The 27,639-nt window shown below is 33.2% G+C and overlaps 1 protein-coding gene across 17 annotated transcripts in view; it reads left to right on the top strand.

Moving 5' to 3' along the window:
- Positions 1–27,639, top strand: part of DGKB (diacylglycerol kinase beta) — a 394,311-nt gene that overhangs the window by 151,272 nt on the left and 215,400 nt on the right. For all 17 annotated transcript variants that reach the window (XM_084510955.1, XM_084510954.1, XM_084510947.1 and 14 more), the window contains 3 exons: positions 3,207–3,323; positions 7,680–7,753; positions 15,089–15,163. In XM_084510955.1, the coding sequence (XP_084367081.1) occupies positions 3,207–3,323; positions 7,680–7,753; positions 15,089–15,163 (266 nt within the window). The remainder of the gene's footprint in view (positions 1–3,206; positions 3,324–7,679; positions 7,754–15,088; positions 15,164–27,639) is intronic.

The raw sequence follows: 27,639 nt of genomic DNA, 5'->3' as shown, positions 1-27,639 counted from the left end.
TCATTTTGTATGCTTTCATATTTTTTTAAAAAAAAGATATTAAATACAGCATAATTGTTGTGTAAACATCTCTTACTTGAAAAATAAATTTTTGCATTTGTAAAACCATTTATTCCATGCATGTCAAATTTGTTTTAACATTGCTAGAACTTGTAGTATATTGTCCAGGTATGATTTTATTAAACTGTTACCATCTCATAAGAAAATTACACTGTTTAATTCCTGACAGTCTTGGATATCTTAATAATGTAGTTTCAGAAAGTTACTCAGTTATGTGCAGTTGGATTAGAAAGCCATGTTTCTATTTCATATATAAAACAGTATCAGTACAAGATAATTTAAAAGTATTTTTAATGAAACTGTAAATCTTTTTGTGTTCCATTAATAAAAATACTTTGTAGAGTCAAGTTGTACAGTATTGTATTATTTCATATAAGCTAGAAGTCAGATCCACACTAGGGTGACACATCTAAACATGTGGGATCTGTAACTAGGAAATCTAGAATATTAGAAATCTACCTGAGAGTACTTAGTCTACATGGTGTCATATGTTGTGGTATCATATGTAAAAAAAAAAAAAAGAGAGAGAGAGGTGATAGGAAATACTTTATTTTTACTCTCTTAGGAAAGTAGACCTTCATGGATAATGACATCAAATATCCATATCTAATTTTTTATAACACTGTAGAGAATTATATATCATGACTATATTTTTCCTTTATATGTTGTAAGTTTTATGGCCTAATTTTTAATAGTCACTGCTTAGGAGAAATTGTCTTGGTCTGTATGGCAAGAAATTGTTTTGCTTATGGGACAGGTAATATAAATAGTGGAAGGCATCCTGACCAAAAAAAAAAAAAGGTATGACCAAAAAAAAAAAAAATCTAGTAAAACTAGATTTTGCTCATTAATGATTGATAACAGCAGTATTGATCTCATTGGCATCCTTTATGGAGAGACAGTTCTCAGCAAGGTATAAATGCTTTTCCTCTAAGTTAAAGACAGTTTTTGGTGCCACCCTTTATAAGGTCTCTTTTGAATGGTGTTTTTTAACCTCATTAAGTATACTTCCTCTGTGTGCTAGGTCTGCTTCTTTCTGTTATCTTTTTCTTTGAACTGTCACAAATACGTTTTTTGTTGTTGTTTTTGGTGTTTTTTTTTTTTTAGCTTAACATTTATCTAGACTTTTTAAAGCCCTCTCTCCATCTATATTTTTTTGTTATGAATCATGGTTTTGTACTAGCCATGTGTCTGTATTACTGGCATATGATTTGGTTTCTGAATATTTTGTAATACACAAGAGAGAGTTTTGGCCATATAACTTCAAGTAACATTAAATTATGTTTAACACTGTATACTCACTTTATCTAAAATGCCTTGACTTTTAAGAGTAACTAGTCACAAAGTTGTTTGAAACCCCAAAGCTACCTTTTACGTATGTAGTGAGTTATGAAGCTTCCTTCACACTGGAGTTTCATACTGTCTGTCCTTAGACTATAGGCACTAACCAATACCATTATGCATTAATGTTTGTGAATTAGTTAGTTCACAAACATTATTCTGCATGGATGCCTCATCCTAGTTAGAGTTTCTAATAATCATCAAACGAACAAATGCAGAGTTGCTGATTTCTTAGGTAGTTTTGAAGGTTAGGGCTGAGATGTGTTGCTTTAGTTGCTTCTACTGTTTTCTTTTTAAAGCAATAATATTGTAGTCTATATGCTTGGACTTCCTTTTGAAATGGTCATGTTATTGAAAATATCCAAGTGCTCAGTTAACTAATCTCTTAGGAAGTTTTTTGTTTGTTTGTTTGTTTTGTTTTGTTTTTTTCCCCTGTGACATAGGTTTTTCAGTCCTTTTATAGGCAATGCGATGAGATTGCCAAAGTTCTGCAAAGCACTTTATTTGCTACCCGAAGCAGAAAGAGATGAATTGCACCACTATTTGCATCAGGACTAGATTGAGGGTTGTTGTCCAAATTTAAGGAAATCAAAGATGATATAAAACCAGTGATGGCCTACATCTGTGCTATAGTGATCCTAGAAAGGCACTGTATTAAACCTAGAGTTATTCCATTCCTTCCAGGGAATCTGTTTCAATGTTTCTTAACCAGTTGAAACTGCTGCAGAAAGAGTGGCATGGATTAATTGCTTATGCAATCCCTTAGGTTTTATCAGAGGTACCACAGAGGTGGATTTGGCCTGGTGTGAAATGTAAATGCACTATGGACTGGGTACAATTGCAGGGGGTGAAACAGTGTCCTTCATGTTCCGTTTTAGTGTGGCAGCCCTATCCCCTGACTAGTTTAAAACCTCCTTGCACTTGAGATGTGAGGAAAGTGACGGGAGTGCAGTCAGGATTGGGTTTGCTGATTCTATTTGACAAACATCTGCTGTCTTAATGCATGGTGCATTTTTGGACAAGGTGAAAGGACATGCTGGGAGCAGTTTATAAATAGGAGAAATGAGATACAAAGAGCCAGGGCAATTGTTTGTTTGTTTGCTTTGTTTTGTTTTCAAAGTTTTCTGAAATGACCTTACAACAATTGAAATTATGATTATAACAACATACTTCTGAGCTTTCATCTTTCATCTGCTATGTATCAGCAACCAAAGTTGCCAGTTGCTTAGAATCTGATGTAGAATTAGAACTTCCACCGATTTATTTCTGATACAAAATATGCGTTTTATAAAAAGCTGCTTTAAAGTTCAACCTCTTAAGGACAGTCAAATGACTATGGTACATTTAAAACAAGTGTATTTTTCCATAAGTGGTAAAGTACTCTTAAAACATCTAACCTTTGCTAGCAGTTGGGAAGAGATTTTGAAAAATTATTGATCTGTTATCACTATGCTTATTAAACTATTAAATATGATTGGCTTTCCAGTTTTCAGAATGTCAACCCGGACCTGGTAATGTCAGATTATCTTTACATCACATTAATTTGTACTGTGACTGCACACTTTCATCCGTCTACTGCCCAGTCATTGTGGAATGTCCAGGCACATAGATAGATGTTATGTGAAGTGGACAGACATCATGTAGTAACTTGACTTAGATCTCATTTTCATTAAATCAGAATCTGACATTGCTCTCCAGTCAAAAAAAAAACCTCTAGAGAGGAACAATCTTAGTTACAGTTGAATAGAATTATATAATGTGTTAAAATGTTCCATTTTCTTTCTTTTTTTCTATTTTTCCTGAAGGAAAGACAGGCAACAGTGAAAAAAGAGAAGGGTTGTCCCCAGCAAATGAACAAACTGGGAGAACGAAACAAAATGCAAAGAGCAAATTCCGTCACCGTAGATGGACAAGGTCTTCAGGTGTGATTATTGTTATTTTAATTTTAAGAAGATATATATATATATGAAGACAAAAGTATAATGAACAATCTTTTAATACTTCCTATACATTCATTCCTCTACTATTGCAGTATTATATATTAAAAATTTAATAATAAGGTAAATTCTTGTTTCTATGCAAATCCTCGGTTTTTCGTGTGGCTGATAGGAATTCCTGGGATGTTAAAGGGGGAGGGCAAAATAGCTCTAAAACACTTGTATTGTGGGTGAAGCTGAGCTTGATGTTTTCAGTATTTATCATGAAACGTTGTGTGAATTCACATTATAAATTTCGGTCTATGGCTTGATTAGTGTTGACTCTTCTCATTTGGACCTTGTAACGAACAGATGGATAGATGAAATTTCAATTTATTCAGGTATTTCTAAGTATGGTATTTGGCACATCAAAATAAAAGGTTGAGAAAGGCAAGTTTGGTTCAGTAGTTTGGTTCTAGTAATATATCTAGAATATATCTTGAATAAAAATAAGAGTCTTCTATTTGGAAGAAAAAATCATGTGTGATTAATAAGCTAATGTCACTGTCAGGAGGTTACTTACAGGTTTACCAGAAGCACTGCCTGAATTGCATGACTTCTTTCCCTTGAGATACGAGTAGTCCTGAGTAAAGTCAATGTTCATGTATGTGATGCCTCTTCTTGATTTCATCAGGAGTTAAATTATCATTGTTAACAATGTAATAATCATTTATTATACACATTTGACTGTTCTATCTTCTGATGTTCTACAATTGAGGTTCAGTAAAATTTAAAAGATGATCTCATTATCATAGATCAAATGCCTTATACCTTTCATTATATACCTTATTGTGTCTGTTTATTGTATCTGAATAGAAAGACATTTTATTGTTTCATCTTTTTAGGTTAGTGAAACATTCTTCATATGACAACTCAAAACAAAACAAACAGAAACAACAACTAAACACTAAAACTTATGCAGTCACATTGGTGGCCTACTATGATATTATGGTTGTTATTATCCATGGCTCTCTAGGCTCTCTTCCCATACCTGCCATCCGCACAGGCTACATTACTGTTCATGTTATTTAGGACAGATAGAGCATGAAGCAAAAGGGGCAGAATATGTATTAACAGAATACTTAAGGTCTGTCTAATCAGACACAGTGCAAATAGTTGTTCAAATAAAATGGTATAGAGGAAGCAAACAGAATTTTTAACTCTTGGTTGATATCTTTGCACTTTCTGTGAACGGAACTGTTCTAGCTGATCTTTGGAATCTCATTTTGGTAGCAGCACCATGTATCATCATGAATTTTGTTTTTACCCCTTCATTTGATAGCTTATGGTCACAGAATGTTTTCGGGAATATCCAGGTCTCTGTTTCACACTCATGGAATACAGTACCTGGAATACAGTGCCTATTTTCCTACCACCACTGACTCTTTCACACACAACATTAAGTTATTAAAAACTGCTTTCAGGCACAAGGTAGACTTGAATTTGATTTTAATTTTGTTTCTGTGAGCGAAAATTTATATTCCATCTTCTTTCTCCATGATAAATACAGAGCTTAGGATTCATCATTGTTTTTATTTATTATTCTTTGTGAAGGAGATAAAGATAGAGTGAGGGCTAAGAAGGTAATAATAATTGAATGGATTTGAGGTGTTTTCTGGAGTACCTGGTATTGCTTTGTAGTCTATAAAGTAGTGCACAATATAATACTGTCATAGTGGTAACTTAAGAAATAATTCTGCAAAGGTGTCTTTAATTTGCTGATTTTACTGTAGTCTTTGTTAAATAAAATTTATAAGGAGTAATAAGAATCCATCTTATCACCAAGTATTAAATTTTTGATTGGTATCAATAATGATAAGCCTGGTCATTGTAAAGGCTGATTGGATTCAAAAGGATACCACAGTGAAAGGATGAGATCAGTGAAACTGTTGAAGTTTTCTTCACCCACAGATTGTATAATTTTGGAACATCTTCCACAATGATGTAAGACTCCATAAATACAATTGTCAATTACTGTTAGTTTTTTGTCTAAAGATTGTCTGGAGCAAAAATTTCTGTAGCTGGTAAAAGTATGCTACTCTTAATTCTTCCGTAGCTGGGCAAAGCATACTGCTATAATCCTGTGGTAATCAATTTGATTTTGCAAGCATGTTCAGATTTTAACACGATCTTCAATAATTTCTAAGAAAAATAATTTGGAACCTTTTTCAAGATACCTAACAAATCCTTGCACTAGCCCTGTAGGACATCTGTTTTAAATATGGTAAAGCTATATATAATTTGATATAATTTGTCTAATTTGTCTGCAACTTTTTTTTTTTCCCCAGCAGGTCCCAAAAACTTTAAGTCAGTTGTCTCATAACTTCATAGAGATTGTCTTTAAGTCATGATAAATTAAGGCCTGAAAATGTTCCAATTTAATCTAAATCTTTAGTTGTGTTGTGTATTGTATGGAAAATTCTACGTTATTTAGAAAAGTAGTTTAGAAGAGCTGTAAAAAATTAATGGAAAGAGACATTATTTTGGAATTGAATACAAACTATTAGATTAGATAGGTAGATAGATATAGGATGGTCCTAAACCTACTTGTTATAATATGGTAAAGTTTTGAAATAAAAGATATAGAATTGAACTAAGTTCATTGTTTAGTTTTCATTGAGAAAAGTATCATGACCAAACCTTCCTTCTATCAGGCAGCAATGAGCAGATTAACTTAGTGGCAGTGGAGATCTGCACAACTTAAAGACAATTAATCATAGTTAAACCCATTCATCTTACTTCTTTCTAACTAACCAGCATAATGATCAGGATTATTATTTCTAATTAGAGGAAGTAATAGATCATGTATAACCTTAGGATGAGTCTCATTAATTAACCTGCGTCCTAAGGGATTTCAGTAGGTACTCCATCTCTGTCACAATGAGCACCATTGGTTTACACTTAGTTCACAGGAACAAACATCAGGGGAATTGGCTAAATAACTAAAATTGATTAAAACAGTAGATAAAAATTAAATATATGACAAATTTCACTATATCCTGCAACTTGATATATGTTTCAACATACACAAATGTACTGTAACAATATACTGTGACAGAATGTGGTGCTGGGTTGGTTTTATGTTAGGTTTAATTCCAGAGTTTGTTGGAATTTTTCCTTATTATTTGATGCATATATGATCTGTATAGGATCCATTGTTTATGAAGTTATGGATGGAGTCCACATGGTAATGCTGAATTTCTAGTGCTACTAGAAGAAAATTTATTTCAGGTGCCTATGCTTATAGGATGTCTACAGGACTCAGCTGACATGTATTTTTGCTGCTGCCTTAAATTATGTTTTGTGAAATCTTGAGTTGAAAAGATTCTGTTGTTTCAGGAATTATGAATATGGATTCGGTGCAAGAACTTTCAATATATCATTTTGAAACAGAGACAGTCTAAGCTTTATCATCTCTGAAGCTGTTAGTGTGTGACTTTAGAGATGTTGACTTCAAACTTTTAGTGTGCTTTTTAGTATGCTTTTAAACATTCTAGTATTATTTTCTTTTGTATGTATAATCTGTGTTTTCTAAAAACAAATGCTAGAGAGAGATCTTAATGTGCTATAAGTTTCTTACATTCTTCAAAGTCTGGAGTAATGTCAGTGAACACCCTGTCTTACTGCAATCTGAAATTATTATTGTTACTTTTAAGGAAAGTGTTAGTTTGTAAACCTCTGTCCTTCCTTCACATTTTGTTGTCATCTTTCCTTTTTAAGTTTTCCAGCTTTCAAAACTTTTAAAAAGAAACTGATTATTATTGTTTGATATATTTTTTTTTTAAATACGTGAATTCATATAATGTCAAATATCACAGTTTCTGTCATTTGTTAAAATAATAATGATAAAGTATTGAGTTTAAGATTTCATTTTACAGTATTTCACCTTTAGCGTTATTTCTTCTCACTACAAAATACAATTTCTTCACGGCTTCAAAAACGTATTTCTTGCATTTGAAGTTTTCTTCTCTATTGATGGATATAACCTAATATCAGTATTGGTTTCAATGGAGTTACAGGTTAAAATGGCATTATAGCTGTAAAACAGACAGATAGTACTAAATAGGTATATATATATATGTACATATATATACACATATATATATCACTTGTAATTTGTGGCAAATTAAGAAAGTTAGGTTTATTGCAAATCATATTCTTCCAAATAGATTATACAGCATAACATAGAGTTTGCATTACGTCTTTCATTTTCTGTCTACTATAGATTTTTTTTTTTTTTTTTTTTTATAAAAAAAGAATGAAACACAGCATTAATGAGTGGCTGTGTTATTCCTCTTTTAGATCACTCCAGTTCCAGGCACTCATCCACTTTTAGTTTTTGTCAATCCTAAAAGTGGTGGGAAACAAGGAGAAAGGTAAGGCTAATTCTCTCTCTCTCTCATCTGATTTATGTGATACATTTGAAAATGATTTTTTTTAAGTGTTATATAAAAAAAAGAAATCCAAAATAGGAGTTTTATTCTGGTATTTTATTCTGTTATGCCTCATGTTTTGACATCCCGTTGCCCTGTTTATAAGAGGTACAAAACTAGTATACAATTATTGATTCTGTTGTTAAAAACTAGAATTAGCTCTAGGCAAGTTTCATTTAACATCTGGAGGAGTATCTATATTCAGTGTATGGTTTGGTGTGATTTGTATGAAGGTGATTTGTTACATTTTGACTTTGTATATAGTATCTTTGATATTAGATCAGTTTTCTTTTAATTTCTGTAATAATTATGCAGAAAGTCCAATAATTTAATTTGGAAGTAGTATTCTGTTTTTTAACGTATGACTGGCCTTTCAGAGATTAGTAAATAGACTCTCCAGTCTCTCCATAAGTGAAGAATGTAGGAAGTCACTCTTCCTATAGTGAAGAAACTTGTTGATTTCTGTTGATAGGAAGCATTCTGACAATCAGTTGAAAAGTTAAAGTCCAATCACACAAACGTTAAAGATATGCGTAACTTTATATGTCAGTAACTACATTGATTTGAATTCAAAATGCTAAAGTTTATGCTCAAATGGTAGTGTATCCGAGGCATGATAAAACAGAAGTAGGTAACATTTTCCTACTGTAACTGTTCTTCAAGCTCTGGCAGAAATGTAGGTTTTACAGTGTACTTTAGAATCACAAGTAGCTGATAACATTTATGGTCATTTTTGATCAACACACAAATCCATGGATTTTTATAGCCTACCTTATGATGTCAGTGCTAAAATTTATCCTTCAAACCTAGAAAAAGTTTACAGTCTTTTGGCCAAGATCAGGCTGAAGACGACAAGTGTGGATACTGGGTGATGTGGATACCCAAAAAGAAAGGATCCAGTCTGTTTCTAAAGCTTGGAACCAATCAAATATGTCAGCTTCCCTTACCTCTTTCCCACTTATTTCACTAGATAACTTATTTCAAAGAGTGTCTCTTAAAGTAAACCAACAAAAGGGACTAAATCCTACTAAGTAGTTGTTAGGACAGTTCTCAGAGCTAAACAACACTTAACCAAAATTGCACGTGAAGACCTCTGAAAGAAGATGTTATAATTTATGGGCTGATCATTTGAACCCTGTACCTAGCTATACCTATATATAGCTATATGTACCTAGATATACCTATACCCCTATACCTTGATATGAGCAATGCCAAGAATACTAGTTATATGTAAGGCAGTTTATCTAAAAGATTCACTATGAACAATTTCAAAAACTTGCCTTTGCAATCATGACAATACACTACGAGCCAACAGTTGACACTTACAACATGAACATTTATTCTTGTTTCAGACATAGTAGTGAGACTTCTGTGAAGTCATGAGCATTGTTGGGTGTAATGTGGTAGCATGCAGCTTGACATTTTAAAGGACATGTGTGAAGTGAGTAGATAAGGGATCAGTCTGGAAGTATCTAGCTGAAAGGTAGAATTGAGAGCTACACTTAATATAGTTATAGTCTTATAAACAAGTTAATGAAATGCTGTTTTACAGTTTTCAGTTCCCAGCTCAGAATTGGTCACTATCTGAAAGGGTTTAATGGATACAAGGGATGTCATGTAATGTTAGATATTCTGTAGGGTAAAAGTAAACGTAAAACTTTATCCCTGGTCTGAACTCCTATTTCCATTCACATACTGTAGTCTGACGCTTTTAAGTTCTTATTAATTAAACTGTTGTTGGTGCCATACAGATCACAGAAGTCAGATGACTTTAAAATATATATATATATATATATATATATATATATAAACAAATAAATAAATATAATGACATATACACATATAATTCACTAACATCATTATAGCTGTCATTGCATGTATAGCATGATGGCAGCCACCAATTGATAGACATAGTGAAGTACGAGAATCTCCTAAATTGGCTTTGATGCCACACAAAATAATATTAAATTGCATACTAAAGTGTCCAGGTTGTGCTCAGTATTTCTGTGTTGGAAGAAACACATCAAAAGGTCAACTACATAGTCATGTAGACATATCTCATCATTCATCAGCAAGAGGTATTATCTCATGATTTGATCTAAACCTAGATTCAAAAACGTTAAAAAAAAAATAAAAATGGAGTAGTCTTCCACTTGTGGAATATTTTATGAGGTGTTGCCTTCTACATTTTAAGTGTTTTCATATCAGTGCAAATAACATAGTACAATGATAAAATAAGGATGTTAAGGCTACATATTGACTTGTAGATATAATCTCAGGGAATAAAACATTTTTAGGGAACAGTGTATATATGGTGTGTATATATATATATTTATTTATTTATTTATTTATTAATTTTCCCTGATTTTTACCTGACTGCTGTACAGTCAGCAACTAAAAAGGAGGAGGAGTAGCTCCCTCCCCAAAGTATTTTGGACATCTTATGTAGTGAAAAGTAAAATCATAATACATTCCAATACATAAATAGCTTTGTAAGATGAACAATTATGATGACTCACCAGACTTTTTGATTATAGCAATTTTGCAACCTGGTCAGGTATTGAGAAGCCTGAGCTAGGAGTAGAGGACAGGTTGTAACAAAAGCATGATTTTCACAACAGGGAGGAGGGTGACCAGATGACACCCCACCCCCCAAAAAACAACCACCATTATTTTTGTAGATGAGAATGTAATTATCTTGACTTATTCAGATCAAGGTTATCTTTTTCTGGGAGCTGTCCTTCATTCTTTACTTAGGATTTTCTGTATTTGAGAGATCACGATAAATGAAGCTTTGATTTCTAATTGACTTTCATTGAATGCAGAAAGGTTATTGCAAATACTGTCAAGACTCCAGTGTTCTCCACAGCTCCCCATATGAGACTTTATGCCTTGCCATATGGTAACCCAACCTATTTCATTGCCCTTAGTCATACAGAGCATGCATGCATCCATCTGACAACCAGTTGAATAAATGCACTTCCCCAATAATACTCTTGCCACTTCTTTTTGTATTTTACTTTTTTTTTTTTTTTCTTTTTTCCTCCCCCAAATCTCTAAAATGCAAAGGAAGAGAACTGAGGATCTCTTTAAGGTAAACAAAGTTAGATGCTTCAATTGTGGTTTTTGAGAGTTGAAACAGATGGGTGATGGGAAATGAATGTGTAGAAAAAATGCATTCAGAACACAAAAGTGCCTTCTCTACAATCTCTACAATAGATTATCATCTCAATATATTTTAAAACTTGAATTATGTTAGAAAGACAGAGTTTTGCAAAAGGTGTAGTGATAAATATGTTCTTCATGAGCAGATTTCTCTTTTAAAAAATAATGCTATGGTTTTCATGGTTTACTGAAAAATAGAGTACTATCAAAATAATCTGGATATACTTTCTTCTAAATAAAGAGATTAATATTATTGCCCATCACCTGAAATGCAAATGAATTTAAACAAGTTTTTCTTTTTTTAATTTAAACTATTTAGTACAATGTGTAATCCATATATACGTAATAAATTAGAACAGAAGTGTAATTTAATGTTTATTATGGAGAAAGTAACAAATCAGAATTAAAGTTGATGAGTTTAACACTTTCATATGCCACAAACAGATTTTAATTAAAAATGAGTTTGGACTGGTTTAGCAAAGCCAATCAGAGATATCTTACTCCAGACACATCACACTGTAACATGTTTTCAGTAATTGTGGACATTTTGGGTCATTTAGTCAGGAAAGAAAAAAAAAAAAAAAAAAGGAAAAAAAAAGTAGTGCGTTCTTTTCATCCTATAGCTAGCATTCCTGTATGTCTGAGTTTAAGTTGTAACTAAGTTGTAACTCATCATGACAGCAGCCTTCAATATTCTGTGAATAGAATGGATGAATTTAGTACCTCATTAACAAAATATTTGATTTCAACAGAAAGAATATATATATACAACTGGCAACTAGTTAAGGCATGTAGTGCTTCTAAATACTGTTATTGTTAAGGGTAGTGCTTCTCACATAAGAGTGCTTCTAAATCATGCTGATGTTTTGCCATACTCATTACTTTGTTTTGCCCTTCCCCATTTTCCAATCTATTTACCTGACCAGCAGATGAGTTTAAACAATTGTTTCCTTGACAAATGTGCGGTTGGATGAACTGGAGATCAGCTTCCATACACTGATGTTTCCTGCTGACTCTGCATCTAGTATCTGTGCAGTACAGGTTGATGATGTCTTTGACCTTTGTTGTTTTCAAATAACTTTGGTTCAGAGTAGCTCTTCCATACTACTCTATGACTAATCTAGATTTCTAATCTTTCATTTAGCATTAAGACAAAATATAGAAGCAGTTTCAAATGATATTTTTGAAATGTTTTATATCTAGGAGAGATCACTACCATTCTTTTACTTTTGGGGTGGAGGTCTTGGCTTCTTTGTTCTCTGTCACTAAGGATAAATAAAGCCTAAAGTGATGACATCCTGAATCATCATCCCCCAGATGATAGAAAAGATACATCCCCCAGTTGGCACAAGGTACTGACTGCTATGGCCAGCTTTTTCCCTGGTGCAGGCAACTTTTACTACCAGTTTTAAATTGCCAACAGGTTTCTGTCTATTTCTTTTCTCCCTCTGAAGGAATGATTTTATTAGTTTGGAAGGTAGCCCAGTCGGACTCATCCCAACAGTCAGATGCAGTCAGGAGTATTATCTACAGCAGCAAAGCTGTTCATGGATAATCCCAGTTCTCTTGGCCACTTCTGCTGTAATTTTCATCCTCCTCAGCTATGCTAGTGCAGCTGTTTTGGGCTTCATATGAGATCAGGGACATGATTTAAGTGTGCGTTTGGGGGGGGGAATGACAACATATAAACTTTTCTGAAGATTTCAATTTTAGCTCTAATTTGTTACCACAGAATATCCCCATGAGCAGTTACAGAAACACTTGTTTATTGGTGAGCTGAGTCATAGGGTTTAGACCAAGCTGGAGGTCGTGGTGACCTGTGGTAGGTTAATAAACTGGCTTTGTTCATGGAATTGAACTGTCACAAAAAGCTGTCTTTTAGCATTACCCAGTGTTCTGTCTCATGACTTTCAATAAATCTTCAGTCATAAAGCAACCATGTCCAATCCCTTCCTTACATGCAGAAGCAACACATCTAGAAACGAGTAGGCATTTTGGTACCACAAATATAAAACTGGAAGACTAAATTACTGCCCATTTCCTAGTCTTGAATGGGCCACACTGTCTGGTCACACTTTAATATGAAGACAAACATTTATAGACAATTTCTTCTTCTTCGTTAATATGAACTGATATGAATCACCAAGTTATGAATTATACACAGACTAGAGTATATAAATATGTTATGATAACTTAAAGCATGATGTGACATGCAGTCAGTTGTCAGAGTGATTATCTGGTATTGATGTTCAACTAGTACCTGTGGAAAGAACCTAATGATTCAGATAGGATTCAATGTAGTCTTCATTACTGCAGGTGGACTTCCAGGTTTTTGGCTAAAGATAGGCTCTAGAGGTAGGATTTTTGGCTCTCTCTTTACTAGAAAGACTTTTATAACATTTCACTGATACCTGACAACAGTACTGTGAGCTTTAGGTAATGTCTATGTTTTGTAGCACCTAATCTTTAAGTAAATAATTCACTTAAGCCTTTAGGACTCATTAACAATACTGTTCAAGAACTCCTGGTCAGCTACACAGGTTAAATTAGCTGGCCCTTTGACCAGGTTAAATCCTATGTCACAGAGAAGCAATTTACACATACTAAGTTTTTTTTTTTTTTTTTTTTTTAAAAAAAAAGATCTTTTTACATCAGTAGATACTGCATATGACATAGAAATATACTGTGTTGTAATCCCACTGTCAAATGTCTGATTCAGTTGTCATCACAACGGTTGGCAACGATGTGCATGCTAGCAAAGTGAAACCAGTCATTTCATACTGATTTTTTTCTATCATGAATGACATCAGGAATAGACTGTGTTGAGTGTATTTGAACATAGTACTTCATGAAGAAGCTGATATCACTAAATAATTGAGAAGTTAAGAAAATGTTCCAATTTGGCAATTTTACAGATAATTAAAAAATTGTTTGTATTCAGTATTCTTACATCCTTGTCTTCCACCTAACCTGATAAATTATGTATTTCTAGTTTTTTTTAAATCCCTCAGTGTGCACATAGATTGTGTCTAGACAGTTTTATTTTCCTGAATTTGAAACCATGTGGCCATTTTAAGATAAATTCAGCTCTTGTTATGCTTCTATTTTATTTAAGGCAGTAAAAAGAAAGGAAGAGATATTTCAGTGGAAAAACTAATGTTTTCTTAAAAACATTAAAATGTGAATTAGCTTGAGGACATTAGCATTAAAGTTAAAAGCAGGAGATAAGGGGTTATAATTCAAGCAATTGTCGTAGATCTCAGGTATGTTTTCATTTATTCAGAGCTCAAAATTTCATGTACTTCTGTATAAGAAGTTGTGCAGATACCACAATGTCCTCAATGTGGGAAAATATATATCTAGTGCTCTTAATGAAGAAACATTACATTTGTAATACTTTTAGGACAATTAACCTCATATTTGCAAAGTAATATTTTTTTGAAATATTTTACCATATAAAGAAAGATTGTCTGGGAGTTCCTTATGGGATAGGGCAAAGCTCTTCCTGCTTATCAGTTCCCTTCTATTATTCATATAATTTTAAGTTGTGTACTTTAAGTAACAATGTATTTGAATCTTCTTCATATTTTTTGTTATTTCAATATAATCCAAAGTAATTGTAAATTCTACGGTTAGATTCAGTTGATGAGTTGACAATAGATTTGCTTTCTTAGAATGTTGTTCAACCTATGGGGGGACATTTTTGGTGGGTGACAGAGCCAGTTTACTTTTGCAATTAATTATGCTTTTAATTTTGTGTTAGCTATAAATTCAAGGATACATATGCTTTTCCATGGAGTTAGTTCAACAATTAACAGGGTTCTTTCAAATTCTTTTTTTTTTTTTTTTTTTTTTTTTGACTCACCTTTTCTTGGGTCTTTCCTTATTCCTTATTTTATGTACAATATACAGTCTGTATAAATTATATACTTACTTATTTATTTTTATAAATGACATCCTGCAATTCAAATCATTATAGTAGATGTTAACTTCTTTAATTGTTTGGTTGACAGCTTAAAAAAAAACAAACAAACAAAAAAAAAAAACACAATGTAAATGAAAAAACAAACAAACGTAAGTAAATATTTTTCTTTGTCTTTTTTACTTCTTCAGAATTTATAGAAAATTTCAGTACCTTTTAAATCCTCGTCAAGTTTATAGTCTTGCTGGAAATGGACCAATGCCAGGGTAAGTCTACAGTTAATATTATTACCAGGAACTCATTTAATAAAATGCTACATAATCAAATGAACAGACTGAAGCACATACTGCATGCTTTGAATATATCAACACTACAGACCTCTGAATGGCTGCAGAAATTTACAGGTATTATTTGTTCACATGTACAAATAAAACTATGTATCATATGTTTTACTGATAACCATGCAGTATACTGTGAGAACTCTGTGATAAATTGCATTTTATTTGCAGCTTTTACTGCTATATTAGCAACCTGACTTTAGTTGTGTTTATTTTTTTTTTATGTTGCAAATATCTAACAATCTCAAAGATTGATTTGAAGTTTTCTTTTTCATAAATGAATTTTTGCACATGTATTTGTTCCTGTGTAATGCAGACAGTGTTCATATATATATATATTCTCATGCATGTCAGTTACAGAGTGTTGTTTGTTGTTTCAGATTACTCTGGCTGAGCTCTCCCTATCCATTCTATAATCTTAGGGATTCAGTGGGGCAGAAAGTGACTAGACAGACTAAATTATGCTGGCAGTGACTTTTTATGGGGACTAGAGTGTTATCTGAATCAGATAGTGTTGCAGTCAGTTGCCTAACATGCTTCTTCCATGACTCTTCAATTTTGCAATCATGTGAATGTAAGTGAATCACGGTATATCAACTTTTGCCACTTGAAATTGTCTCGTTTTTAAGTAGCATGTACTTTGGTAGAAGAGAACAGGCCAGCACTGATTATCTTGTCCATGTACCATTTTCTGTATGGGTTGCATATTATTTAGTTACACAGATACATGAACTTTTACACCAATGAGAAATGTTACAGAAATATATTAAATGATATATGTTCACTGGCATAAAGTTTACGCTATTGCTTGAAAAAAAAAAAATATATATATATATGTATATAGTCTTGGGATTTCTTTTCTACAGAAAAGTTTATAGATTTTATTTTGTTTTTTCCTTTTAAGTTGGAGGAAGAAAAAGATTGAAGTGGAAGTGTACACGTTTTGTGCTTTGCAATATTATATTTCAGTTGTCATCGGTGTATTACTGAAAAGAGTATGCTTTAACAATTTTTGCCAATACTACATATTTTAAGGTGAGATATACAGGAAGTTATTCTCTATTAAAACCATTCAGTTGTCCATTCATTCATTATGTTAGACTTAGGATGTGTAAAGTGCTGATGAAACTGAAAGGTGAATTGGCTCTTATCCTTTTGGAAGTTTGATTTCTCTGGATATCTACAAATACAGTGTGGCTATCTTAGCTACAGTGTGGCTAAGGTGCAACCTGCAGAATAGGCAAAACCTGCTCAAAAAAAGTCATACATGAGGTGCCTGATTTCTTTCATGCCTGTAATTTTATCCTGTACCGAATGTTATTGCCGTTTGATTATTCAAACATCTTTTGTTACACTCATCTTGAGATGTATAGAAAATTGAAATAATCTTACTCCAAAAAGTAACTAGATTAGAAAAATTGCAGAAGGTTATTTCAGGAATTTAAAATAAATTTTAACTGAGATAAAACTAATAACCAGTATTGTTTTGCGTAGGGTATACTAGAAATTCTATGCTTTGAGATTGAGAGGACAAATTTTAAAATAAATTAAATATTTATTTTCAACTTCATCTCACTGAATTGAAGCTTTAAACAAAGCCAAACAAATAAATGAAAACACACACACACAAAAACCACTTAGTGACTGTATTTCTGTCTCCGTCTTCTGGTTTTCATTATCTTGTGATGTAAAGGAAAATGTATTTTAAGGAAGAAGCACAAGAGGGCAGTGTTAAGTTCAGACAGAAACCCTGTACTGAAAGCAATTTAAACTCTAGTCTTTTGAACCATAACAGTGTTTTTAGGAAATATTTTCAATTTCTCTCCCTATTAGGAATCTAAATAGTTTTACTTCAGAGTCACTTTGAAGCAATTTTTAATTAATTTTCAAACAGAGATTGCATTTTATTAAGCTTGTTTTGGTATGTTTTTAATTCATTCCACAGAAATGAATAATCCTAAATTTCCAGTTTATCTCCTGCCATCACTTTTTGCCCCTGGCAACACTACGTAGGCTGTATAAATTTGTCAATTAAGAAAGCAGTTGAATAAACTCTGTATTTCATTTACTAGTCTTTGTTTTCCTTTCTGTGAGGGCTAGATTGCCTAATAAAACCTGCCCATACATCCATCTGTCCATTCATTCATCCACATCTATAATGCCAGTTATACTGGACTGTCAGTCAAAATGTTGTATTTGTTTAGTATTGTCATGTACATCATTCAGGTTGAAATGAAACAGTGAGGGGATTGTACAGCACAGAGGTAAACGAAAATGTATCTTTCATGCCAGTTACTGTAATAGAGTGGAAAGGGATAAACATAATGTGTATTTATTTTAAACAATTTATGATTATTGTAATAGATTTTAATTGAGTTTATTTTGAGCTTTTTTTTTCTTTTGAACACTACTTTCAGACATATTTACTCAACCTGTAAAATGTTTATTATAATGAGAGTAGAATTTGCATGTTTTCTGTTGAGCCAAACTGTATGTTTGAACCCACAAGTTATTTATTAATGATCGTATCTCTCTGATGTATGTTGTCATCAGTCAAGATGATAACATTCATAAGTTTTCTACTTTGAGTTCCAAACATCTGTGGTTACTCTCAATTAACATTTCCAGTTCCTTTTTTTGTTGAAAATATATGCATTTAAATAATGGAGAAAAACAATAGAACAAGGAGACCCATAAAATTCTAAATCTTAGGGGGACTGTGAAACTGCCGGATTTCATGTAAATGTCAACAGCACAATCATTCTAGGTTATTCGTTCTTCCTTTTTAATGAGATAGCCATGTTCTTTCACAGAAATGTGTTGGAATAAAGGGCTCCTTAGCAGACCTGAGCTGGAACAAGGTTAAAATAGTCCTTGCTCAGAGAAAGTGTAGCCTATGGACACCAGTCACATGTTTGAATTTCTTTGAAGTCTAACTTATAAATCTGAAATTTATAATTCCACTTTCCTTTTCAAGTCTATTATATTCCCCAAACTAAACTAAACTAAAACTAAAATAAAGGTTTTTGATTATCAGTTATTGTGCATTTTTAATAAATATGCTGTAGAAGGTCGGTGTAAAATATTTTGAACAAGCTGTCAGTGAAGTTAGTATCACCGCCTGAATGTCCAGTTACTCAAGTGGATGTGTCACCTAATTTCATAATAGATGTGATGGTACTTAGAGAACTGCTGGGACAGTAGCAAAAATGTTTCTTGTAGTTTATTTGCATGCCTAAATGAAGGTTTTCAGAGTTGTTTATGTCAACTCATGTACATAATCTATATAAAAATACATTGCAGTGGTTCAAATAAATCACAATGAAGCCGACTCTCTGATATTGATTCTTTTCCAACAACGGAAGCTGACCTGCTGCGATGCCTGAAAATCAAGGAGCTCTCAGCCAAAGGGCAACAGTATGCTTTAAACATTGGTATAATAATTAATGGTTTAGACATTCGTTATTTGGGAGCAGAGAGAGATGGGTGAGCTGGAGAAACCCTGAAAACTCGGCAGCTGAACATAGGCATAAAAGGTACTCTATGGTTATATATGTAGACTGCAACAGTTAACAAAGTGACATGAAAATTGCCAGGCTGATACATTGTGTAATTTGTGCCTAGCACCTGTGTTTTTAGCCTTGAAAAGAGTTTCCCTGTTTGGTTGTTATATCTCTATAGGAGTCTTCTACTTCTGACAACAACTGTTATTGTGGATTTAATGATCTTGAAGAATCTGAAATTCAGTTATTGTTCACCTCACAGAGAGGTAAATAATAGCTGGCTGAATAGCAGTCAGCCACAGACCCACATGGCTCTGTAGAGAGGTCACCATTTCACAAAGGCTTTGTCCCTCTGAAAAGGCTCCCGTTCCCTTAAGTCTATTATTTAAAATGTCTAATTTATGTTATTTTTATACAGTATAATAGAAATTATATCCACAAAAGTTGTATTTCTTTGTTACTCCCTTAAACATTTAATTTGGAGAGCGTGTATTTTTAAAATTCTATCCACAAGTTTACATCAGCAGGCCTTTTTAAACCTTAAATTCTGTCCACTTAAATGATGCCCAAGACAGCCAAACTGAATTCCTACAACTTACTCTGTAATTTAGTTGGGAATCTACAGCACCTGGGCCTTTATACCTTCACAAAGCAATGGGCCTATTTTGAAAATTACACTATTTCCCCTGATTATTGGAATTGATTGCTGAAGTATTTCTTTGCTGTTGAACATTGGGAATTTACAGAGTATTGTGGAAAGACACATACACCAAGAATACTTTAAGAAGACAATAAGTGCAGAGTTATTTTCTTCTGAACAAAACCTTTGTTATAAATGAAGTCTCATCTCAATCTGAATTTAGTAATATTTATAAAAGATATAAAAGGCAAGTAAACAGCGCTGGGTGTGCGGGGAGTCTACGCTCCACCAACACGCACACACGAACGTCAAACATTCTAAATATACAGAACATTGCTTTTACATACTAAACACGAGTATGCCTATACAATCAGAAAAAGGATTGTTTGTTACCTCAAGTTCCATGACTTAGCAGCCTCCATTTTTCCATTCCTTTTCTTGATTACAAACAAGTCTCCATTTTCCATTCCTTTTGAACAATATGTCTCGCTTTAAGTTGTCAAGCAACTTGGCCTTCGGGCCTTATGTATCCCGTTCTTACCAGATCGAAGAAAAGCATATCCATCTCCTTTTGAAGGCCAATAATCCTGGGTCAAAAGGCACGTCCAGGTCAGCAGGGGGCGTAACAGCAAAAGCCTTCGATGGCTGTAGCGGAGGGGCCGATGATGTAGCAGTCGGATCAGTAAAGGAGCCCGCAGCTCCCTCACTATCTGGCAAACCACACGTTTGTGATTGTGGCCCCACATGTCTCTTTAAGGCCTCAGAGACTGCTCGCCAGGTGCCGAGCAATCCCACTGCAACCTTGTCGTTTTTAGTTGCAGAGTCCCACACCTTGACCTCAATTTGGTCCCATATTTCAAGATCATAAACTGTCTGATTGTTAATAAGGAGAATAAGCTGTAAGGTTACCAGGACAGTCTTTGTTTCCAAGGACGTATGATTCCCCATAATGCGCAACTACTTACCAGCGAGGGGCAGTTGTGTGCGTGGGTCTGCTTCTATCAGCTTGAGCTTCTCTCCTGCTCCAGTGCGCCTGTTTCCAGCGACTTTCTGTACGAGCTTCTCTGAGCAGTTTGCTGAGTCTGGCCGAACCTATCTTCATGAGGTGATCAATGTGCCTGTTCCCATCCTGGTCTCTGTTCTGCTAGCCTGTTCCTTTTCATTCCTTCTTTCTGCTTCTTTATTGGTGACATAACTTCGTGTTGCTTTTTTTTTTTTTTTTTTTTTTTTTTTTTTTTTTTTTTAATCTTGAGGACAGGCTCCCCTCTTATACCCTTCACCCCATAGCAGTTCTTTTCAAAACAACTTTTCATTGGTCAAACAACGTTGAATGTAACAACAACAGCAAACACCCAGAAACATCCATGCCTTAACGGCTGGAGAACAAGAAACCATCTGAAGAACAAGAAACCAGAGACTGCATGGAGTCTCCTGAATCACCCTTCTTTGTTTCCTCTAAACTCTTTTACATTCCTGATGGCCTCATCGTTAAGAGTCTGATGTTACCATCAACCACAGGGCTTTCCGACCCCCATGGACACGCTCCCAAATCTCCCCCTTCTTTATTAATATCAACCATCTTCTCGACACGAATTACCACTCCATATATAACACCTTGGACCTGATCCATATTTCTTTGGAAGAATTATATTTTTGCCAAAGGGCAGAGCAAGCCATGGTGGATTAGTTGTACTCTAATGATTAACTGTGTTACAGTTATGCATCTTAAATCAGTCGAATTTAGAACACAGTGAGTCTTAACACATGAAACTTGGTTTTAAATATAATTATAGAACAGTTGTTTAACAATATTTTTACTTGTGTGATGTCCAAGGTGTTTGCAATATGCATACCACAATCTTCAAATATTGTAAATATCACTAATTTCCAGTACTACTACTAAGTCTAGGCTGGTAAAGCTGTGGTCCAGGATAATTCACTGCTCTCTTACCCACTGTAACTGTTCATTGGTGAGTTTGCCACATCCACAAAACCTATTGTCTGGAATCTATTCTAAAAAAGCCCATCCTTTAGCCTGCTTATTTGTTTCCTGCCCTCCTCCCTGCCTTCTTGAACTGGTTCCCTTTTCTCAGTCGTTTCCAAGTAAGTTTTTGACTGTCATTTTTAAGTTATTTCTGAAATTCACTGTACCTATGACATCCACTACTCAGCATTTATTGATTCACTTTTCCCACAAGTGCTTCTGCTTTCCTTCTTCTGACTGGCACGTATCTCTCTATAATCAGTAAGGTTGCTATCCTTCTTTCTTTATGCAGATAAAGCAAATTTTATTCTTGCAAAGATCATAGGTTTTACACTACCATTATTGTTCAATATCCATATCAAAATAATTTGGGCCATCTATTGACTATATTGCTATAATGTGAAAATAGTTTGATATACATTGTAAGCAATAATTACAGAAAACCTAGGTATATTCATGGTATTTTTGAGCGTGAAGTATGTGATAGGGACTGATATCATCAGTGTGGGAACCAAGACACAGGGTCTTGGTTTGAATTACTTTTCTGGTAAAATGTCCACTATAACCATGAAGTTCACCAGTGATTCTGCATGGTCACTTATTGCAAGACTGAGATAATATTTTTCTAATTGTTCCATCATTTTTAGCAAGCCTGGGATTTTAAATTGGTAGCCACCTGTATCTTTAGAAATTATGAGCTGAAAACAATATTTTCAGCTGCAAGATACCCACCTACTACTTAACTTTTGCACATTAAAATGCCATTCCAGGAGAGGAATATTTTGTCCCATGCTATGATAAACTGGATTTACTGAAACTTTTTTTATTAGTGATTTATTGTAATTACTGTCTCATGAATAGTGTCATTACAATATATACAAAACTGTAACTGAGTTTTATAATGAGGATAAAAAGTGTGTGTTGTCCAGTTACATGGCCAGCTCAGTTGTCAGTCTAGACAAGGAAAAACTAATTTTTGTTTACATTCATAGACTCAATGACCAAACAAAATAACCATTTGTCAGGGATTGTATTCTGTTTGGTAAAATGGCAGCAGTATAGTATGGTCAGTACAATAAAGGGGTAAACATTGTAACAGTGTAATTGCTCTGACTTTCAACTTGGTGCTTTCATATGGATATTCCCCTAGTTTAAGGGGAAATCATAATGAGCAGAGCATCCAAATTAGTGAAATTGCTAGTTCAAACCCAGCATTGTGAATTCACAAGTGGATGGTTTCCAAATTATAGAGTTCACATGAATTGTGAAATATCTAACAGATTAGCCTTTTGTTAATGTAAATCTTTTTTAAAAGGTTTAGCAGGCTGTTACTTCTCTGAGCTGGTGATATTTAGGGTGAACATTTATCTTTTATTCACTTCCATTCACACACAATGCAGGTTCTATTCCAATATACAAGTGAAGTACTAACTCACTCATAATTATCATACGGTTGGTAAAGTTAGAGATGCCATTCAAGATTCTTTTTTAAGTACTACTACTGTATTTGATTTATGCCACACTTTCTCAAACATTTAAAAGTTTCAAAATTTTACATATTTATTTGTTCAATATTATTTTATTGTCTCAATACCTTTAAAACCAGACTACTTTATTACTGGGAATAAGGAAGTTTTAAAACAGACGTCATAAGAGAAATAACAGTGAATACATTTTTTTTCCCATAAATAATACTGCAGAGCTTCTGTAGTCTTTAGTCTTGCATCTGATTACAGTTAGACAAGTATTATCGTTGGCAAAATTCCTGTGGTGTGTATAGTAATATTGGCTAAGAAGCTGAGACAAAAGTATTTTGAAATTATACTGATCATCTGTTTCTAGATTACTCTCCTTTTCCAAACACTGAATCCAAATTACTGAAGGGTATCTGTAAAAGCAGCTTAGTAAATACAGATTTTAGCCCTAAGAGCTGAAGTGGCTCTAATAACATTTAGAGCATTTAAGAGGAAATTTCTCTACCGTAGGACAGATACTTAAGTTTTGTTTGTTTTCCCCACTTTGATCTCTGCAATTGAGAAGTTTACCAAGTTATATAGTATTTTAATATCTCCTGATATTTTACAATTTACCTTACATTTTGTTGATACCTGCACCAGGTACCTGTACAGGTACCAGTATCAATGTCTTATTCTTTGCTTGGGCTATCCGCAGTTTTAATTTTTTCATCTATTCTGAGTGAAGAAGGCTGGCTGATGGATATCTACTAAGATATCCTATGTTGCTGATTCCTGAAATCTTTGTATAGTACACTGCTACTAGGTATGGGGGGAAGAGTGTGTGCAGATACCTTAATGGAAAGCATTGTCGATTACATTTTAAAATAGTTTTACTCTGAATAGGACAACAGTTCCTAAAATAATTCTGTAAGAACAGGGGAGAGCCATCAGTGCGTAAGTCAATTTTGCTCTGATTATATATATGATTATATATATCAATTATACATGATTAACATACAAATAGTAAAGTCCTTTAGGGTTTGTGTTTGATTCATTAATAGGTTCTCTATTCATATAGCTTTGATAAGATGACTATAAGAAACTGAACTGGAGTAGTGTAGGTAGTTGAAACAGTTGCCATCTTTCAGGTGGAAATTACTAATTTATCAGCAGAAACTCAGTAATTGCCTCCGTGTGTGATTCTTGTGTCTGGCAAAATAAAAATAATACTAAAAATAGGCTGGTATCAAACACCTTCAGTGGTTTAATTGAATTTGTTTTATTTCCAGGAGATAAGAAACTTGTTCAGACTAAACCAGGTCAATTTACAAGGGACCTACTGAGATGAAGATAGATATTTATTGATAGGTTTTTCAACACAGTATGATTGATCCTATTTACTGTATTAATTATTGACCCTGACCTAAGAATTCTGTGTATGGTAATGAAATTTGCACAATGTGCAAAGTGGGGAAGTATTGTAAAAGCTAGGGAGCGATAGTTAATGGTATAACAATTTCATCATCAGACAAGAATTAGATGGTCTATTCAATTTTGATGATAGAAATACAATCATGTGTAACAGTGTCTTGTAAACCAAATTTAGGGATTGTTTGTAAGAAAAATGGTTCATTTTTCAGAATCATCCAACAACTTACCTAGCAAATATCCTATTATTTTAAGTCCTTAGGAGGCAATTTCTGTAGTTTTCCTGGTATTATTATAGTTGTGGCTTTTTAGCTTTTATTCCCAAGCTTATAGGAGTGTTGTGTGTCCTGTGGTAGAAGATGTTAGTAGGAGAAGTTCTGCTGATCCTTCTTGTTGCTTGTTTGCAAATGATTGAAGAGTCGGCATTAATTGGGTTCGTCTGTATCAGTATAATGTTTGAATGTACCAGTCTAGCTCTTCTATTTTCTATTACTTGACTACTTGAATTTCTGATGTAGAAAAGCCTTTTACTATTTTACCATTATCTGTAAAGTGGAAAACTTTTTTTTTTTTTAATTGAAGGTAATGTTTTTGGCCACTTTTAATGGCAACTTTTATAGTGAGCAACAACAAAAAAAAAAAGAACTGCAATAACTATATTGCTCGTGGATTACAGTACAAATTAATACAGATAAATTATGTTTTGAAGTTATCTGTTGTACCTGTTTTTCATATCTATGTAATATCTTACAAGGTTGCTACCATAATGGATATTTGTCCTTTTTAATTCATGCCATGCTTGCTGTAAGATCCACATTGTGCTATGTAGAGGAATTGTCTAACCAAACTGTTAATATATATATGGTGGAGATTAAACTTTTGGGGAAAGAGACCTATTGAAAGATTTATTTTATATTTTTGTTATTTGACTTCCACTGTTTTATGTCTGCTTCAAACCCTTTTACCATGTTCTTCTCCAATATTTATTTTTGAATCATTTAAAAATGTTCTGTGGATAACAGGTAATAATTGTTATTAAGATACTAATTGACTAAAACTATGTTGATAGGAAATACTTATGCTTTCCCTCAAGTTCTATTAAGAAATCTGTCTAATTCTTTCTTCACTCTTACTGAGTTTGTTTGGAACCATATGAAGCAGAAAAATATTTTCCCTTACAAACTCTTTATGTAGGCTAATTCTAATTCAGTAAGAGAGCTTTATTTACATTTAAATTTATAAATATATTTATATTTATATATATATTTTATATCTCAAATATTTTTATGTATGTGGAATATCCTTATATATCCTACATACCAAATATATAATATATTAAACTTTATATTTGTTTCATATGCATTATATAAAATATGAAAATATAAATATTGCCTTTATACTTAAAAATCATAGTTTTATATTTAAAATTATAAAAAGGAAAGGTCATTTGCACTTAATTCTGTACATGATATTAATTGTTTGGGAAATTCACTGTTTATGTGTATAGAATGCTCCAGTGGAAATATGAATGAATCTTAGTGAGAATTTTTTGACAGTTTTGTCAGATTCTTGAGTCCTTTTTTTTTTTTTTTTAAATGAATATTATGCCTTGAAAGCCATATGGTGAGGATGCCTGCTTATAAAAAGTTGTCTGAGATTTATTCTGCCTATCTGGATTAAAACTAGCATCAACCCAATGTTTTTGTTTGTTTGATTGCTTGATTTTTTTTTTTTTTTTTTTTTTTTTTATTCCCACTCCGCCCAGCTTTCTTTTTGACATGTATTACATATGGTAGAAGTGCTTAAATATTAATAGAAGTTAGTACCCTGCCCTCACCTCTATAACTTCATTTTAAATTAATCTGAAATACCCTCAGTGGTGGAAGTAGCATAACTAGATCTGCTAACTTCCTAAAGAACCAACACCATTGGGTCAAAGTGGGAATGCTGGTAATGAAAAGCATTTGTCCCTTTGCTAGTTCTTATGAAAAGATGGCGAGGCACACCTGTGAACCAGGATATTTTTCTGTTTGCTCTCATTGTGATGGGATGTGACTTACAGCAGAGGGTCTTTCAGCATACATACTTACTAGAAAATGTGTTCTCCAAGAGTAACCAGCCATATTTGGCACATGACATTTTGGATCAGAAGAGATCCTAGAGCGCTTGTCCTTCATATTCGTCAAGTGACGAATAAAAGGTGAGAAGAGCAGAACTGGGTTTGACACAGAATGAGTAAGCATCCTTGAAACATTGTACTTGACACTTGTTATTGTGTAACAGCTCTCCTGAGCAGAGGAAATTAGGAGTAGGACGACAATGTGATGGACTTATCTAAGTAAATTTGTTTACCTTGCAATTCTTGTTTAAAACTAATTAAAAAATAAGTTATCCTGTCTATGGTCTTCTACATCTTAAATTACTTCTTTTTTTTTTTTTTTTCTTTTTTTTTTTTTTTGACTGTTTTGCTTCCCCTTCTGTTCACACGCTCTTTCTTTTTCTCTGTAGTTTTTCATTTTAAAAAGTGACATTAAATAAAAAATAATAATAATAATAAAAAACTTTCTAGAGACAGAAACACCATTCCCTTAACAGAACCAAAGCTTCGTATGGGAAACAGCTTTTAACTTATACACATATTTATATTACACTTACAAATGTAATAATTTATATTACACTTACGAGTATAATAATTTATTACACTTGTAACTTATTCAGTATATTTATTTGTATTTAAGAATTTGTACACAATATAATGATTGTGCATTTATCGTGAGGTTGCAAACTGGAAATCTGATCTGGTCACCAGCTTTTAAACTATGCATTAAGATGACTTTGACATTAAAGAGTAGAATAGATTTGAATGGCCATACATATACATATATATAATTCAGCAAAATTACTGTAAGGTTTTTGTCTAGTTACAATTTATTTGTAAGGAATAATTTCAGTACATATCAAAAGCTGTCCTAAAAAAAAAAGTTTTAAATTAAAAATATTGCAACTTAGAGTGGTTTTAATATATCTTCACTTTCCAGCATTATGGAACATTGGTATTGTATAAAGTGCATAATGATACAGTGATATTGTTCAGCACTCAATGTATGTGGAAGCAAAAATAGCTGGGCAAATATTATCAAAGATGTTGCTCTTTTAAAGTAGTTTGCAGGATGATGTAATGGGTGCTTTCAATCTGATGCTTACACATATTGTATTAAACCACGATGCAAAATTGTTTTATCAACCACAGATGCTCAGCTTATTATGTATTAGTGTACTATATAAATATGCAATTTTCATATGCTCTTATAGACACCACCTCAGAAGAAAGTTTTGTGGCTAATATATTCAGCCACATTAGACTTTTCTGTCTAGAGAGACTACATTTTTGT

This window comes from Aythya ferina (assembly GCF_964211825.1).
Source record: "Aythya ferina genome assembly, chromosome: 2".
Lineage (NCBI taxonomy): Eukaryota > Metazoa > Chordata > Aves > Anseriformes > Anatidae > Aythya > Aythya ferina.
Note: the sequence above shows the minus strand (reverse complement) of the source record. Positions and strands in the feature narration are given on the sequence as shown.